This window comes from Cariama cristata, unplaced genomic scaffold (genome assembly GCF_000690535.1).
Source record: "Cariama cristata isolate BGI_N322 unplaced genomic scaffold, ASM69053v1 scaffold9220, whole genome shotgun sequence".
Lineage (NCBI taxonomy): Eukaryota > Metazoa > Chordata > Aves > Cariamiformes > Cariamidae > Cariama > Cariama cristata.
In genome coordinates this window covers 18,195-32,270 of record NW_009592921.1, presented here as the reverse complement: position 1 = coordinate 32,270, position 14,076 = coordinate 18,195, and the positions used below count along the sequence as shown (strand labels likewise).

Sequence of the window (14,076 nt, the reverse complement as noted above, 5' to 3'; positions counted from 1 at the left end):
TCAGCAGGACAACTGACTTTACCCATGGAAGCTGGGCTGGTGGAGTTCACCAAAATTAGCAAGAAACTCAAGTAAGGGAAGTTTAGCTGTTCGTAGCATGATTACTGCAGTGCTGCAGGTGTTGATGGTCGTCTACAAAAGGATGAATTACCTGACAACTGACTTGGCCATGTGTAATATAGTGCATTTATTTATACAACTTATGTACATAAACTATATGGAAGTCAGAGATGAGGAAAATCCCAGTAAGAACTAATCCTAATTAATTTTTGTGAGCAGTGTTACAAGAGGAAAAATGAATTTTTCTGATCTTTTATGGATTTATCTCACCAAAAGGTGAGGAAGGTAGAGCAGTACCCATTTTAGGCACTTGATGATAATCTTGGTGCCCAATTTGAGCTGCTTTTGTGGAGATGCACAGGCAGTGAGTGGTAGAAAGTAAAAAACCATCTTTCTAGCCTGAGACTTCAGCCAGTGGCTTACTGTTCTTGGCTGTACTGTGCAGCCATATTTCGCTAGCAGTGTCGACTTTTTCTGTCTGGATACAGTGGAATTTGAGGAGTGAACCACTTAATCATACAGTCACTTCATCAAATAACCTGGCATGGCTGTGGTCAGATCTGAAGTATCTGCACAGTGAATCTTGACTTATTACATATGTGCTATACATCCATTTATAGAACTCTGTCTGGAACAATCTTCAGTAGTTACATGGCAATCCTCATTATTCTTACTGAGGTGCAGTGGTGTATTTCTGCAGAGAGAACAGACACTTCTCAGGCTGTAGCGATACTAGCGTTTGGGTAGAGAGTTAGCTAATAGAGCTGAGATCTATTCCCTTCTGTTAAGGAAATATTCGCCCTAGAGCATAGTGCATCAAAATAGTGCTGCACCTGAATGTATGGTAATGAAAACCTCTCTGCTGGACTAGCCTGGTAACAGATGATTCTAGGGTCGGGAAGTTACTCTAAGGAAATCTGATATACCCAAGCACAGAACTGCTTGCTTTTAATATTAATAACTAGGGGGAGCAGTCCTTAATAGCTGATTTCATATAAAATATCAGGTTAGAAGTACCAGCATCTTTAATGCTGTACACACATGCTCTGTTTGACTATTTTTCATCTTTGAATGCTGTAATAACTCCTACTGAAATTCCATCTGTCCAAGATCTGCTGTATACAAATATCTCCTCTCCCTCATGTTTGCATAGCCTAAAATGGAATCATGTCAGAGAGCAGCTGGATACCTTTGCTGCTATTGCAAGTGCTTCCAAAGGGGGAAGAATTGGAATTGAGGAGTTTGCGGAGTACTTGAAGCTGCCTATTTCAGATGTCCTCAAAGAGCTGTTTCTACTCTTTGACAGGGTGAGTAGTTGGTTAACTGACTTGCTGACAAAGTTTTGTTAAAAATCACATCCCCAAAGGGTATTTAATTCATTACGTCCAGCTTAGTAAATGCTTCTTGGTTAGCAATTCCTGTAGGCAAGGTAAGAAGTTTCGATGGAAAAAGATTGGTCAGTTTGTAGCTTGTGAGATGACAGCCATCTCTTGGACCAAGTTGCTGCACCACCATCAGATGATAACCTTCATGCTGGTAATGGCTGAATATTTTCTTTTGCCAACTCCAGATTTTGAGCTTCTGTACACTCTGACAGTGCAAGTAACTGATGTAGTTGTAAGAAGATAACTTAAGGCAGATTGAAGCTGACTAGAGACTGTGTGTTCCTTCTGTGTTTGTGAAGGGTGCTGCTAGACATTATAAGGACTCCTCTTGCCTATCTGAAGCCATAAAGGAGTTAATCTGATCATATAGGCTTTCCTCCATAGTCAGTGGTGATTTCTCCCATTTTCTGCTTCTTTCTGAAGATGAGAAAAATTGCTCTGTGGATATGCCCCTCTGACTATACTGACTAGAGCACAGTGTAGAATTCATCTTGCTTTCAGACATCCAATATGTGCTACAGTGCAAGCAGCATGTTGTACGGCAAGTACTTATGAACTGGTTTGTTTCTTACTGTAGGAGCTCTCCCAACTCAGCATCACTTTTTCTGACCCAGTTAGCTTTAGCAGTACGCCTGTGCTTGGGAGGTCATTGTGTTATATATGCCGATTAAAACTGTTTCAGGATTTTTGCAGATAAAAAGGTTTTACAAGCTCTAAAATAGACAAGAGTCAAATGTATTTCCTTAATTACTGAATGCATTGAAGCTCTAGCAGAGCTAGGTACTCATCCTTTCTTCGTTCTTGCCTCACCATCTTGGCCTGTTGACTCCTATGAACATGTAGTCTGAGTCCTGAAGCACAATACATACAATAGAAATATGGTGTAGCAACCAAAATAATTAAGGGCAATCAAGACTCCTTTCACTTTCCCTATCTGGCACAACAGTGTCAGTGACTAGAATTAGTGACGTAATGCTCAATTCACAAAAAAGTTGAAGGTGTCAAAGACTGCAAGAACAGACAAGACTCTAGCAAGCTTTCGCTGCATTCGTCTTTAAGGAGATCAGCTTAACTGAGGAACAGTCACACTAATGTGGCAGGACTCTCTTCAAATTCCTTCGGTTATGAGCACAGGTATTTTGAGACTTCTGCTCTGTGGCTTTCAGCCTCATTGTTATTTTTTTTTTCTAAAAAGATTCCTCAAATCACATAAAGGTGACTTTGCAGAGAAGAAAAAAAGAAATTGAGGCGTATCAACAACAGACAGAAACTACTGAGACCTGAGGTAACTGGCAGGTGGAGACATGCATGGACACGGTGAAGTCTAAGCATGCAGATAAACTGCTTTTTGCCCACACCCAGCTCAGACACAGTACGGCTTCGGAGAGTTACAGAGGCATTGGATCTCTGAGTTACTCTCTTCAAAAAATCTTCGCAATGTTCCTTGCTAAAGCTTTGCTGAGTGGAGGAAGTGGCAGTGGTCGTGGAGGGAGCCTTGCACGTGGCCTTGGAGGTCTCCTAACAGGAGGTGGACATGGAGGGAATCTTGGAGGACTTGTTGGAGGCCTTGTCAATCTTATAAGTGAAGCAGCAGCTCAGTATAACCCAGAGCCACCTCCACCTCCTCGCAACCATTTTACAAATGTGGAAGCTTATGAGAGTGAGGAAATTCGACAGTTTCGTCGCCTTTTTGCCCAGCTGGCTGGAGATGATATGGAAGTGTGTGCCACAGAGCTAAGGGACATCCTGAACAAAGTTGTTTCCAGACATCAAGACTTGAAGACAGATGGCTTCAGCTTAGACACATGCCGTAGCATGGTAGCCGTCATGGACAGCGATACAAATGGCAAACTGGGCTTTGAAGAGTTTAAGTATCTGTGGAACAACATCAAGAAATGGCAATGTGTATACAAGCAGTATGATACCAGTCAGTCAGGCACTGTTGGGAGAGCTCAGCTGCCAGACGCCTTGAAGGCTGCGGGGTTCCACCTGAACAAACAACTCTGCCAGGTAGTCATGCGCAGATATGCTGACGAGGATGGTAGCATGGATTTCAACAACTTCATTAGCTGCTTGGTACGACTGGACAGCATGTTCCGGGTCTTCAAATCCCTGGACCGAGATGGAGATGGACAGATCAAAATGACCATTGAAGACTGGCTGCAGCTGACCATGTATTCATGAAGGCACAGCAGAGAAGCAGCAGCTTCGTCTGGCAGATATACATGGAAGACTACAGTCCTGTCCTATAGAACTGTAGTCTTTTCCTTGTTCTAAGGCAGATGCAGGTAGTGGTAGATAGCTCAGCTTAAAGTGTTGTGATTCCTCTTGTGCATGCATTAGTCTGCTTTTCTGAAGGGTTTGTGAAAGTTGTCAGTTGGACAGCTGCATAAATCTGTCTCAGAAGACTGTCTCTAGATACTGAAGTGAAGGAATATGTTGAAGGATCAAAGCTTAATGTTTCTTCATGTAAAGTGGCTTGTATATGAGTATAACCATTATATAAAAAGCTCCTAAGTTTGGTGTTGCTGTTACTGTTCCGATTTGTCAGCATTCGCTAAGCTGGAATAAAGCTCTGTTTGCCTGAAGGCAGTCACTAGTAAAGAGAGTTGTGCAGTTATTTCTAACAAGGGGGAAAACAGGAGAGTTGCAGTAACTGTAACGATCAATGAATTTACCTAATCATATTTAATTTCCTTCTGACTTCTGCTTTTTCATGCTTGTCTGCTGATGCAAAACTTGAGTGGTATTGTCAGTTCTACCTGCTGGCCAGGACAAAAATGAAGATTTATATAAGGCTACTTTTACAACCTTTTTCTCCTACAATTCTATTAAATAGTCTTTTCTCTCTTTCCTTCAAGCCTTATTATAGTTATAATGAAAGCAACTTAAAATACTACATTTATATTTAGAGAAGCTTGCTGTAATAATGCAGTCACATAGCAGCCAGCCAGCCAAAATCAACCTCTGGCTATGTGAGTTAAATTTTATCAGGGTGCAGTGTCACATTCAAGCTAGTGAGGCAGTTCTAAGATGTCAACTTTTGAGTAAAAGAAAAAGGAATAACATGAACTGTCAAAGATACATTCCTTTGAATTAAGGATTACATAGTTGATAGAAACAGCTCTTGCACTGCAATGTAACAAGGCAGGTTTCTCAGCAGGACTCTGCTACTTTAAAAGAAAATTGTCTAGGGTGTGTGCTAGCTGACTGGAATGTGAAAGGATGAGTTGAGTAGGGCAGCCACTACCCACAGTCGCCAGATGTAAGAGTCTGCATGCCCCTGCCCCTCCCGAGGGAGACATCAGTGCCTGAGAAACAGCACAGAATACCTGCAGGGCATCTGAATGCTAATGGGGTACTGTGGTTTGGTTTTGTTTCTAAATTTCCATAGCTTTGATTTCTAAATCTTGCAGTTACACTTGGCAAATAGTATTTTCCAAACTGACAAAATCTCCTCCCTGGTATACTTGCAGAAGCCCTTTACTTACAACTTAGGAAAAAGTAACTTACAACTTTTGCCCAGACTTTTTTCCTCCCGCACTTTGTTTAATACCAAGCTGGGTGACAGAAACGGTAAAAATATTTGTATTGGCCCAAATTGTGATGAAAGAGGTCAGTTCCTTCCTAATGGCATTCAAGCCCCTCCCAGTAATAGAAAAGTGAGCACAAGGGAAAGTGTGATACCTCCAGGTGAGCACCATCCTCCCAGGTTAGTTTTGGAATTTCCCATTCTGACTAGTTAGAACTTGCATGTGGCAAGAGGCGGTGAAAATTTTGGAGTTACAGCAATAGCCTCTTACATGAGAAGCCTGGATATGAACATGAGAAGTGCATCTGCAGTTCCTCCCCAAATGGTCCAGTTGTAGCCCTGTAAGTGACTCAGGGTTTACTTAGCTAAACGTGAATGAGTAGCACACACACATACACAGTTGATTTTTCATGTTGCCTTACATAGGGAGAAAAAGGTTTTGAGGCAGTAATACTTTAAACTTTATTGACTGCATCTGTCTTGCAGTCCTTGTGCAATTCTAAATGGAGATGGCTTATAACAATGCAAACTTTCTTGTTTCACAGAGTGTAAGATTTAGTGTATTATATAAAAAAGCAACAAACCCCTAGTTACCGTAGCATGCTATAGTGAAAATAGTAGCAGAAAACTAGTTTCCTTAAAGAAAACAAAAGTTGTTGATATTACACTATGTTTCAATTACTTTATGTAACATAAATACAAATATCTAAATATTGATGTTCTACTTTCCTATTTAGAGAACTGGAGTTCAGCTCACATGTTACTTCCTTAAAATATTCTGGGGTGCATAGGCTGCAAACACGGCTAGATATGTGTAGAAAGACTATTGCAAGTGCTAGTTTGCAAGCACTGAAGGTTTTCCTGCATTTTCAGCTTAACTCCCATCCTTTATCCCGGCAACAACCCTATCATTTCTCCTTAACCCAAATGCCAGAGCATTTGGAAGTTAGCCAGCATCCCAGGGTTTAGTAGAGCTAGTCACAACATGATCTTGCAAGTATAGTAACTTTATTTCCTACTCAAATGGCTGGAATTCTGTGTATCAGATTGCACTCAGTTTTGATTACTGGGTTTTAGTACTTTTCATTAAAGTAATATGACCCTTATTAGCTCTTGTCATTTTTCCATGTGCAGCCACAGCTGTGTTAACTTATTTCAGAGGTTGAGTTTTTTTTAATGAGACTGTTTTATTTAAAGTTTACTTCCCAATTCTTTTCCTGTGATACATATTCTTAACTTTAAAAATAAATTTAAAAAAATATTCTGATCACATCAAACAATCCTTTGCTAAGAATACAGTCTGTAAAACTGTCCAAAAATAATATTCCATGGAACTTTGAACAATTATTATCTACACTCTTGCTTCAGTTGTTAAAGTTTAGGTTTATAATGATACATTTTAAAGTTAGATCTGTTATCTCTATCATGAGAACTATGATGTAGCCAAAATATTTAAAGTCAAACTCTGCAGCACAATGAGAGCACAGATTTGTAAATAAAACAGTATTTATGAGAGAACATTGTCCTTTTCTAATGATTAAAAACTGTCAAAAGTTATATCCCTTAGACACACTCAAAAGTAACTTAAAGACTATTCGTATCTTTGCTAGAAAGTTTCCCTAAAACTCAGAAGTTTTTAAAGTACAAGATGTTCAAAGGTTGCATGTCTTCAAAAAAGGTTAGACCATCAATATAAAGAAAGTAACACTTGTCTGTGCAAAACAGTCCTGAATTGGTTTTGACTGCTAAATGAAATTGTATCTTAGCAGGTTTAAATCCTGTCAAATGTATAGCTTGATAAAGAAAAGTTAGTACTGAACACTATTACACGTCTTTTGTTAATCAACAACTATCTTAAAACCTAAATTCAAAACCAGAAACTCCTATTTCATAGAATCCAAGTGCTCTACAGTGCAAGCTTAGCATTTCTCCACTGGCAAGCTCCATATTCCACTATTGCGCAGCAGAAAACCAAGAACATAGACCCAAGGTTAAGGTTGGTATGCACAAGTGGGCATTAGCAGTTGTTAGGAGAGCCAGAAATAGAATCTAGATCTGGCTGTTCACTACAGATTTACCCAGGACACCACCTCTCTTGCTTGGCTGAAAAAGTTTTGTGATGTTCTCAGACTTAGGGAGTCAACTTTTTAAAAAATCTTTTTATCTTGAAATGTACAACACATTGTCCACAAAGGGAACTCCACTTTACACTTCTCTTTGCTTTCAAAATGTTTTTGATGAATGCCCTTATTGTGAATGTTCCAAACTCTGAGCAACTAGTCATCTCTACAATGCCCCCATCGCCTAACGCTTATATATGGCTTTTCCCCAGATGGGATGTTTCCCGACGCTCTCAAGAAACTTTCAGTGTGGTCACAGGATCACTGTTGACTTAAGCATATATTCCAACAGGCATCTGCCATTTTCCCAATCTGCAAATATAGTGCAGCTTACATAGAACTAATCACAAATCCCATCAAAGCAAGCTTCAGATGTTTTGTTGATGTAGCTTTGTAGTTAACACATTTATAAGTTCGTTCAGATCAAAACTCGAATTTTCAGAGAGGCTGTTACAATGAATTCATTGCATTTCTGGCTTGAAAGGTAGGGCAGTGTATTGGCTTCCAAATAGCGTGTAGGGCAATGCATTTACTTCAAAGAGAGGCTTAAGATAGACCATGCAGATTTACTGCATCATCAGGCTGTACTTTTGCTGACATGTATTTTATTGCTGAAGGTTCTTAGGAAGAAGTAACTCAAGGCAACAGCCTCACTGTTGGCCTCTTTATTCCAGGATGTTGCCTTTGTCTCTGAACTGTAGCAAGTGCCAGTGCTACATGAACTGTTACAGTTACCTTAAACACACCTATTCCAATTCCTGTTAGAGGCTTCTCGGAGGTCACGTACTAAAGAAAACCTTGTTTAAAAATTTTTTTGTTTGATATCCAATTTCTAGCTATTGCAAATATGTATTTTGTTACTCAAGCCCTAGTTTTACATATATTTAGCAAGCTGTTAGTGTTTTTTCCAGGAAGAACAAATACCTCTAGTGTTGTAAACTTAGTGCATGTTGTATATTTGATTTATACAGCAGCTTTTAAAGTGATTTGCAATATTAACTATAACTACTGTCATGCGTATTTTGGTTACAGAATAGTGATGGTACCATTGACTTCAGAGAATATGTAATTGGTTTGTCTATTCTTTGTAACCCAGCCAACACAGAAGAGACTATTCGGATGGCATTTAAGGTACGTTCAATTTAGCGTAAACCTACAAACCTGACAAATCAAGACTGACTGTAAATCTGTTTTCTGCTTTCAAATCATAAGTTTATAGCTTCAATTTGTTATGCAAATGTGAGTAATACTGTTAAACCAATTGACATTTAGAGTGTGAAGGGGAGGGGGAGAATTGCAGGCATCACAGAAAAGGGTTTCAAAAGCCACGTGAAGGCACTAATGAATATGTAACTTGGCAGGCTAACTCCAAAAATTATTCAGGAGCACTTGCAGTTTTTTCGCCTGAGGTTTTTTCTGCTGTGATTCTTTAATGTCACAAGTAGACAATAGATGGAGCAATATCCTCTTGTGGGTCAAGTGCTCAGCAGAGTCACTGTTGTTAACAAAGAGAAGGGGGGAAATAAATCAAGAAGGGCTATTCAGGACTAGCACATCTAAAATTGGGCTGCATCTGAGGTCTACCGGCTTGTACTATGGTGTCCAGAAGTACAAGCAGTCAAGGAGCAGTAGCTCCTTTCAGATCTCAGGTACAAGCAGGGATGCCCTAGTTGTGAGTCCCTGAATAGGAAAATGCATGAGTGACTGTCTCCTTTCAGATCTCAGGTACAAGCAGGGTTGCCCTAGTTGTGACTCCCTGAATAGGAAAATGCACGAGTGACTTTTTTTTTAGTAGTTCTTTGACACAGATTCAGTTATTTTACCCGCTAATCTGTTCTTATGAACCATATCGAACAATATATTGAGATATGGCTCTTGTTCGTCTTAAACTGGGTACTTTTTAGTACTGATGCATACTTGGGAAGTACCACATTTTGTATGGCAATCCATTATATCCACTGGCTGCTTTACAGATAAGCACTGCAGCTGCTTGAAGTGATTTGTGCTTTTTCAGGGAGGTTTTATCACTACAGATTCCTGTGAAGACGCAAGCCTAGCAGCTATTGTAGCTGTTTCATTGTTTTCTTTTCTAGAATATACTCCTCAGTATCTTAACAGCTGCACTGATTATAAAATTACTAATTTTTTTTAATTCCCAGGTTCTTTTTTTTGGTTCAGCTGGTAAAAGCCTGTTTCAGTCTGAAATGGAACTGTGGGTTTCCTTTTGTTACATGTTTCCTTTGCCACTAGATGTGGCACTTTCTTTCCCACTTCCTTCGCAGTGGGAAAGTTTGCCTGTAGCAAGAACTTAAGAATTACAGCTATCCATCCCTTGTATTTCTCAAGGGGTTGATTCATAGCAGAAGCTTACTGTCACTGCACTGGGAAGGATGGGATGATCAGTGCACATCTACTGCCTGCCTTCCAGTCACCAGAATTCCTTGTTAATTACAATAATTCCTTAGTGGGTGACTGATCACATATACTAAAACTCAGGTATTTTATGTCAGAGCATAAACTAGTTTAATCTGATGGCAGATGGGCCATAACTTAATGACAGTCCAGTATAGAGTGGCTGAATCCAGTAGACCCTCAGCATAGCTCATGGTGACAATAAACAAACCTTTGTTTATGTTTTGTTTTATCAGTTTTGTATGAGTTTTATTACTGAACTAATGCTGTGAGATTTGTTTGTTGTTGCAGAATGTCCTAATCACAACTATAGCATGTGCATTCCTCTGCTAAGTGTCTCTTAGTCTTATTCCAGAGAAAATACATAAAATATTTTGCAAGAGAAAGTAGCTGAGATGCGACCAGTCTCTTCAAATCCCTGGCATTGTTTGCAGATCACCTCTTGAATACTAGAAACTTAATATGGTTGGCTAAGGTGCACAGAAGGTTCTTAGGCAAATTGATCCTAAAGTATTTCTACACATTATGTCTTTTCCAGCTCTTCGACGTGGATGAGGATGGCACTATAACGGAAGATGAGTTTGCTTGTATCATTCAGTCAGCTCTGGGGGTGCCCGAGCTTGATGTTTCTATGCTCTTTAAAGAAATAGATGCAGATGAAACCGGGAAGCTGTCCTACGGTAAGTTACGTCCTTTTGTAATGAAGAACACTCTGATAGTCATATTGACAGTAAGAGCTTCTTACCTTTATTCTCCCTGAAATTATCCGATGGTTCTCATACCCTGTTTCTGGGGAAAACCGTTGAAGCACAGACCTAGATACTGTGTGTGATATGCCTGAGATGCTTCAGAGGAAAGTAACTGGAGATCAGCTTCAGTAAAAGGAGCAGGCACTGAAATTTTCTTTGATTCTGTTGCTGCACTATAGTATCTGTGGGTTTTGTATTTTTCAGACGAGTTCAAGGACTTTGCACTCAAGCATCCAGAATACGCCAAGTTGTTTACCACATACCTAGAGCTACAGAGATACCAGTTAGATATGTTGGAGGAGGATGACATTCAGTCACCTGAAGTCAAACACAGTCCAGTTAAGAGTGCAATCCCAGTCTCAGAAACAGCACCAATTGCAAGAAATAAAGTCTGTCCTGAAGGCAATGAAGAGGATAACTCAAGTACCTCTGACAAAAAGGATGACTGAGAAGAGTTAAAGAATTCAGCTCTTGAATTCTACAGGATTTTTTTCCCTAGCTCTTCATAAACACAATTGACATAAAATAGCGATGGAAGTTACAATTAGTTTCCTTTTTTACATTCATATCAGGAGGAGTTATTCCTGTTTAAGTGTAACTATCCTGTCCTTGATGTCAGTATCACAATACTGGGAACATTGTTCACTGTCTTCCAAGTCCATGCTTCCACAAAAGTAGCAGATGTGCGAAGAGGGGTAAGAGGCTCCAGCACTGCAGTGACCTCTCAGAATGGAGACTGGGTAAAAACAAGTGGAGTTGTGTAAAAACAAGTGGCATTTTTGGTGCTGCTCAATTCCTCTACATCCCCAACATGTCTTAGGGGAAAAAAAATTATGCCAGAGTGTTTTAAATTGCAATATCCTTTAGTCTTTCTCAAGTTTCTGAGAGGCACAAGTGAGTTAGAAGAAGCTAGGAGTTGAAGCTGGTGTTTTCTTTTAGCTGTCCTTAGATTTCCCTCAACTACTTATGAACTACAAAGCCTAAGCTTCTGAACACGACATCCTGGTTCACTGATGTTAACAGAAACAGCTTTAGGCTTAAAGGCTAGTTAAAGATGAAAATGGCTGCACTTCTAACAACAAAAAATAATTGGAATTCCAAGACAGCAGCTCCCGGTCTACAGGAAAATGCGGACAATAAGACACAAGAATTAATTGACTATTTCAAAATAAATACAATGTTGTTTACAATAACAACTGTTCAGGATCACGTTAGGAGGAACATTTCAAACTTCAGCATATTTTTATTCTAGTAATTATCAACAGAGGAGTGTGACCTTGCTCTGCAAAATTTGAAAGGCAAGTATGCTGTCAAGCCATAGTTCTAGTAGTTAGTATCTACTCTAAAGTTGTCTCCCAGAAACCACGTTTGCATTACTGTGCCATTACTCAATGTGTTCTTAGGGTTTGATTCAAAACCAAGCTCTTTCTAGTCAATGATTTGAGTTTGGTTTGTTTCAGTCCCCTCTAGTGCACTGGAAATTGGGCCTTTACCTTTTTCCATCCTTCAACTGAATGTACTTCATATAGTATTTAAAATATATAGGTATTTATGCAAATACTTTTAAATAAAAACTTGGAAGGCATGGAGTCACAGGATATTTTCAAATTAAAACTGAGATAAGCGAAGTTTAGAATGTGTAGTACCAAAAATAACCAATAATTGCCAGCAGGTTTTCATATGTGAAATGATAACCTCTGCCTCTAAGTTACTGCTTGCATTGTATGGCTGCAAGCTCATTGCCATGTTTAATCTTTTTGTGTTTATAATTGTGCCTATCCTGATGTTTCATGTGCTTAAAATAAATCTATATTTTTCAAAGACTTTACTTGAACAGCTAAGTCTTTTTAGTACAGTGGGAAGGGTACTCTGTCTACCTTAAGGGTCTGGGCGGATTTCCAGGAAATCATCCTTAGGATGTCTTACCTTGATAAACACAATGCAAACCGAAGTTGGCATTTTTAGTTCCGAGTGTGATGGTACTTTTCTTTTTGGATAACTAGAAAAGTAGGACAGGATTAATGCTCTTCCAAAGACTTACTTCCGTTGACTGCCTCAGCAAGAGCAGATATGATACAAAGAAGATTTGCAGGTACGTGGAGAGATACCTCTGTTTTCTGACAGAAAATAAGACATCACCATTTACAGGTAAAATAAGTGACCTTAACCATGGTTGACAAGTAACAATCATGGCTTTGTGCAATACAAACATTAGGAGAGGATTTTCTTTCGCTTTAAGAGAAGGAGAAGCAGGAGTTACACTAACCTGGCTGTACAGTTAGCTGGAATATGTGTCAATTCCTTGGCAAGGATGCTTTTACCTAGCATGTTAACCAAAGTCCTCAGCTTTTCAACCAGCAGTCATCTTTTCAAAGATGACTTCTATTCCAACCAGTAAGAAAAAGATGGGTGGGCAAAGATGACAAAGCCAACCACTTCAAGGTCTTGGAACGCCAAGGGTGCCTTACGCATGTTCATGTTCAATCCAGCCACATTCAACAGTTGGAGCACTATGCTGCCCAATAGCGTAGTGTATTTAGGACTAGTGATTTTATAAAAACCTGCAAGTCACACAAGCCCTTTGAAATTAAAGCTAAAAATATTGCATATATAAATCTACATATCCCAATAGTTTAAGGAGGAAAGGCCACAAATGCGTTTGGTATGTAGCAGTGATTCAACTGTGCTCTGAAAAGAAATCAGCTAAACATTACAGACACTAACTCAATATACACACATCTGCTTGATGTACGGGAAGGGAATACATAAATTTCTAAGCATCATTGTGCCTCAGGGAGCTTTTAAAAGGTCCAAACTAAAAGCAGTCTGCAATAAACGGGCATTACATTAAGTGGCAGAGCAGGAACTAAACAGAAGGAGAAGGTTAAAAATACCAAACAGAAAACGGTTCTCGATCAGGCATTGAGGGATGACACCTTTCTGCCTGAGACTTCTTGAGGTGTGAGTTCTTAAGTCTTTGGGCTGCTTAAGGATCATTTTGAGTCCTGCACAGTAAAGCTAGTAGAAAGGTATATTTGGTCCCACATGACCACAGGAAACATCATTTATTTAATCAGTACTTCTCTGTCGTGCTATAACATGGATTTGATGATAAATCCTTCACAGATACCAAAATAAGACACTGTAAAGTACACACAACTAATTCTTAAGAACAGAGGCCCATGGGCTGATGTTTTTCATGTTTTCTGATGACTATGTACATACACTATGCATAAATCTCATTTAAATTTTTTAAAAGCTAGGCTCCTGTTTCTGAACACCTGAAAGGCAATGGCGGGTCACCTAGAAAAGTGGACCTTCATCCTAGAACAAGGAAGATATTAATACTGTAAATCCTGATCAATTTGTTTAAGGAAGGTGAATCAACAGAGTCTCCACTGGCCACACCACAGGTTTATTTGTGAAGGAAATATTTTCTCATACAAGAAAATGAAAACTGTATTTGTACTTCCTTTGCTGTATCAGTGGCACCACCCAAATAAATGCAGAAATAGATAACACGTCCGGGTCTCATGTCAGATCATACTGCTGTAAGATCTGGTCCTAAACTGCCAAATTCACATCATTCCTGGCTGGTTGCTGTCCATCAGTAGAACTATGAGGAGCAGTAACACTTCAGTGGAAAGCATCCAAAAACGGATCTCCTATTCTCACAGTCAATGTCTGTGCAGCATCAGTCAGTACCAAGCCAGGCAGTGGCTGCTGCTTCTAAGCTTTTGTCCTCCTCTACATCAGAACAAGCTAGGTGCCAAATCGTATTCCCACAATGTTCCTGGGGGTGTTACCTCCTCTTTCCT

The 14,076-nt window shown here is 39.5% G+C and overlaps 2 protein-coding genes across 2 annotated transcripts in view; both read left to right on the top strand.

The window, feature by feature from the left end:
* LOC104163041 (lysophosphatidylcholine acyltransferase 2-like) overlaps positions 1 to 10,765 on the top strand; it is a 30,936-nt gene extending 20,171 nt beyond the window's left edge. Inside the window, 5 exon segments of the mRNA XM_009701958.1 lie at positions 1 to 71; positions 1,214 to 1,367; positions 8,130 to 8,228; positions 10,048 to 10,189; positions 10,463 to 10,765. The exon segment at positions 1 to 71 is cut by the window's left edge and continues 6 nt beyond it. Coding sequence (XP_009700260.1) covers positions 1 to 71; positions 1,214 to 1,367; positions 8,130 to 8,228; positions 10,048 to 10,189; positions 10,463 to 10,707 — 711 coding nt within the window. The 3' untranslated portion in view covers positions 10,708 to 10,765.
* LOC104162956 (calpain small subunit 1-like) lies at positions 2,883 to 3,629 on the top strand. The gene has a single exon (XM_009701845.1). The coding sequence runs from the start codon at positions 2,883 to 2,885 to the stop codon at positions 3,627 to 3,629; it is 747 nt and encodes a 248-aa protein (XP_009700147.1).
* Positions 10,766 to 14,076: the final 3,311 nt, after the last annotated feature.

Bases quoted from the DNA above. Each gene is read 5' to 3' on its own strand.
- LOC104162956 (XM_009701845.1), top strand. From the start codon at position 2,883: ATGTTCCTTGCTAAAGCTTTGCTGAGTGGAGGAAGTGGCAGTGGTCGT.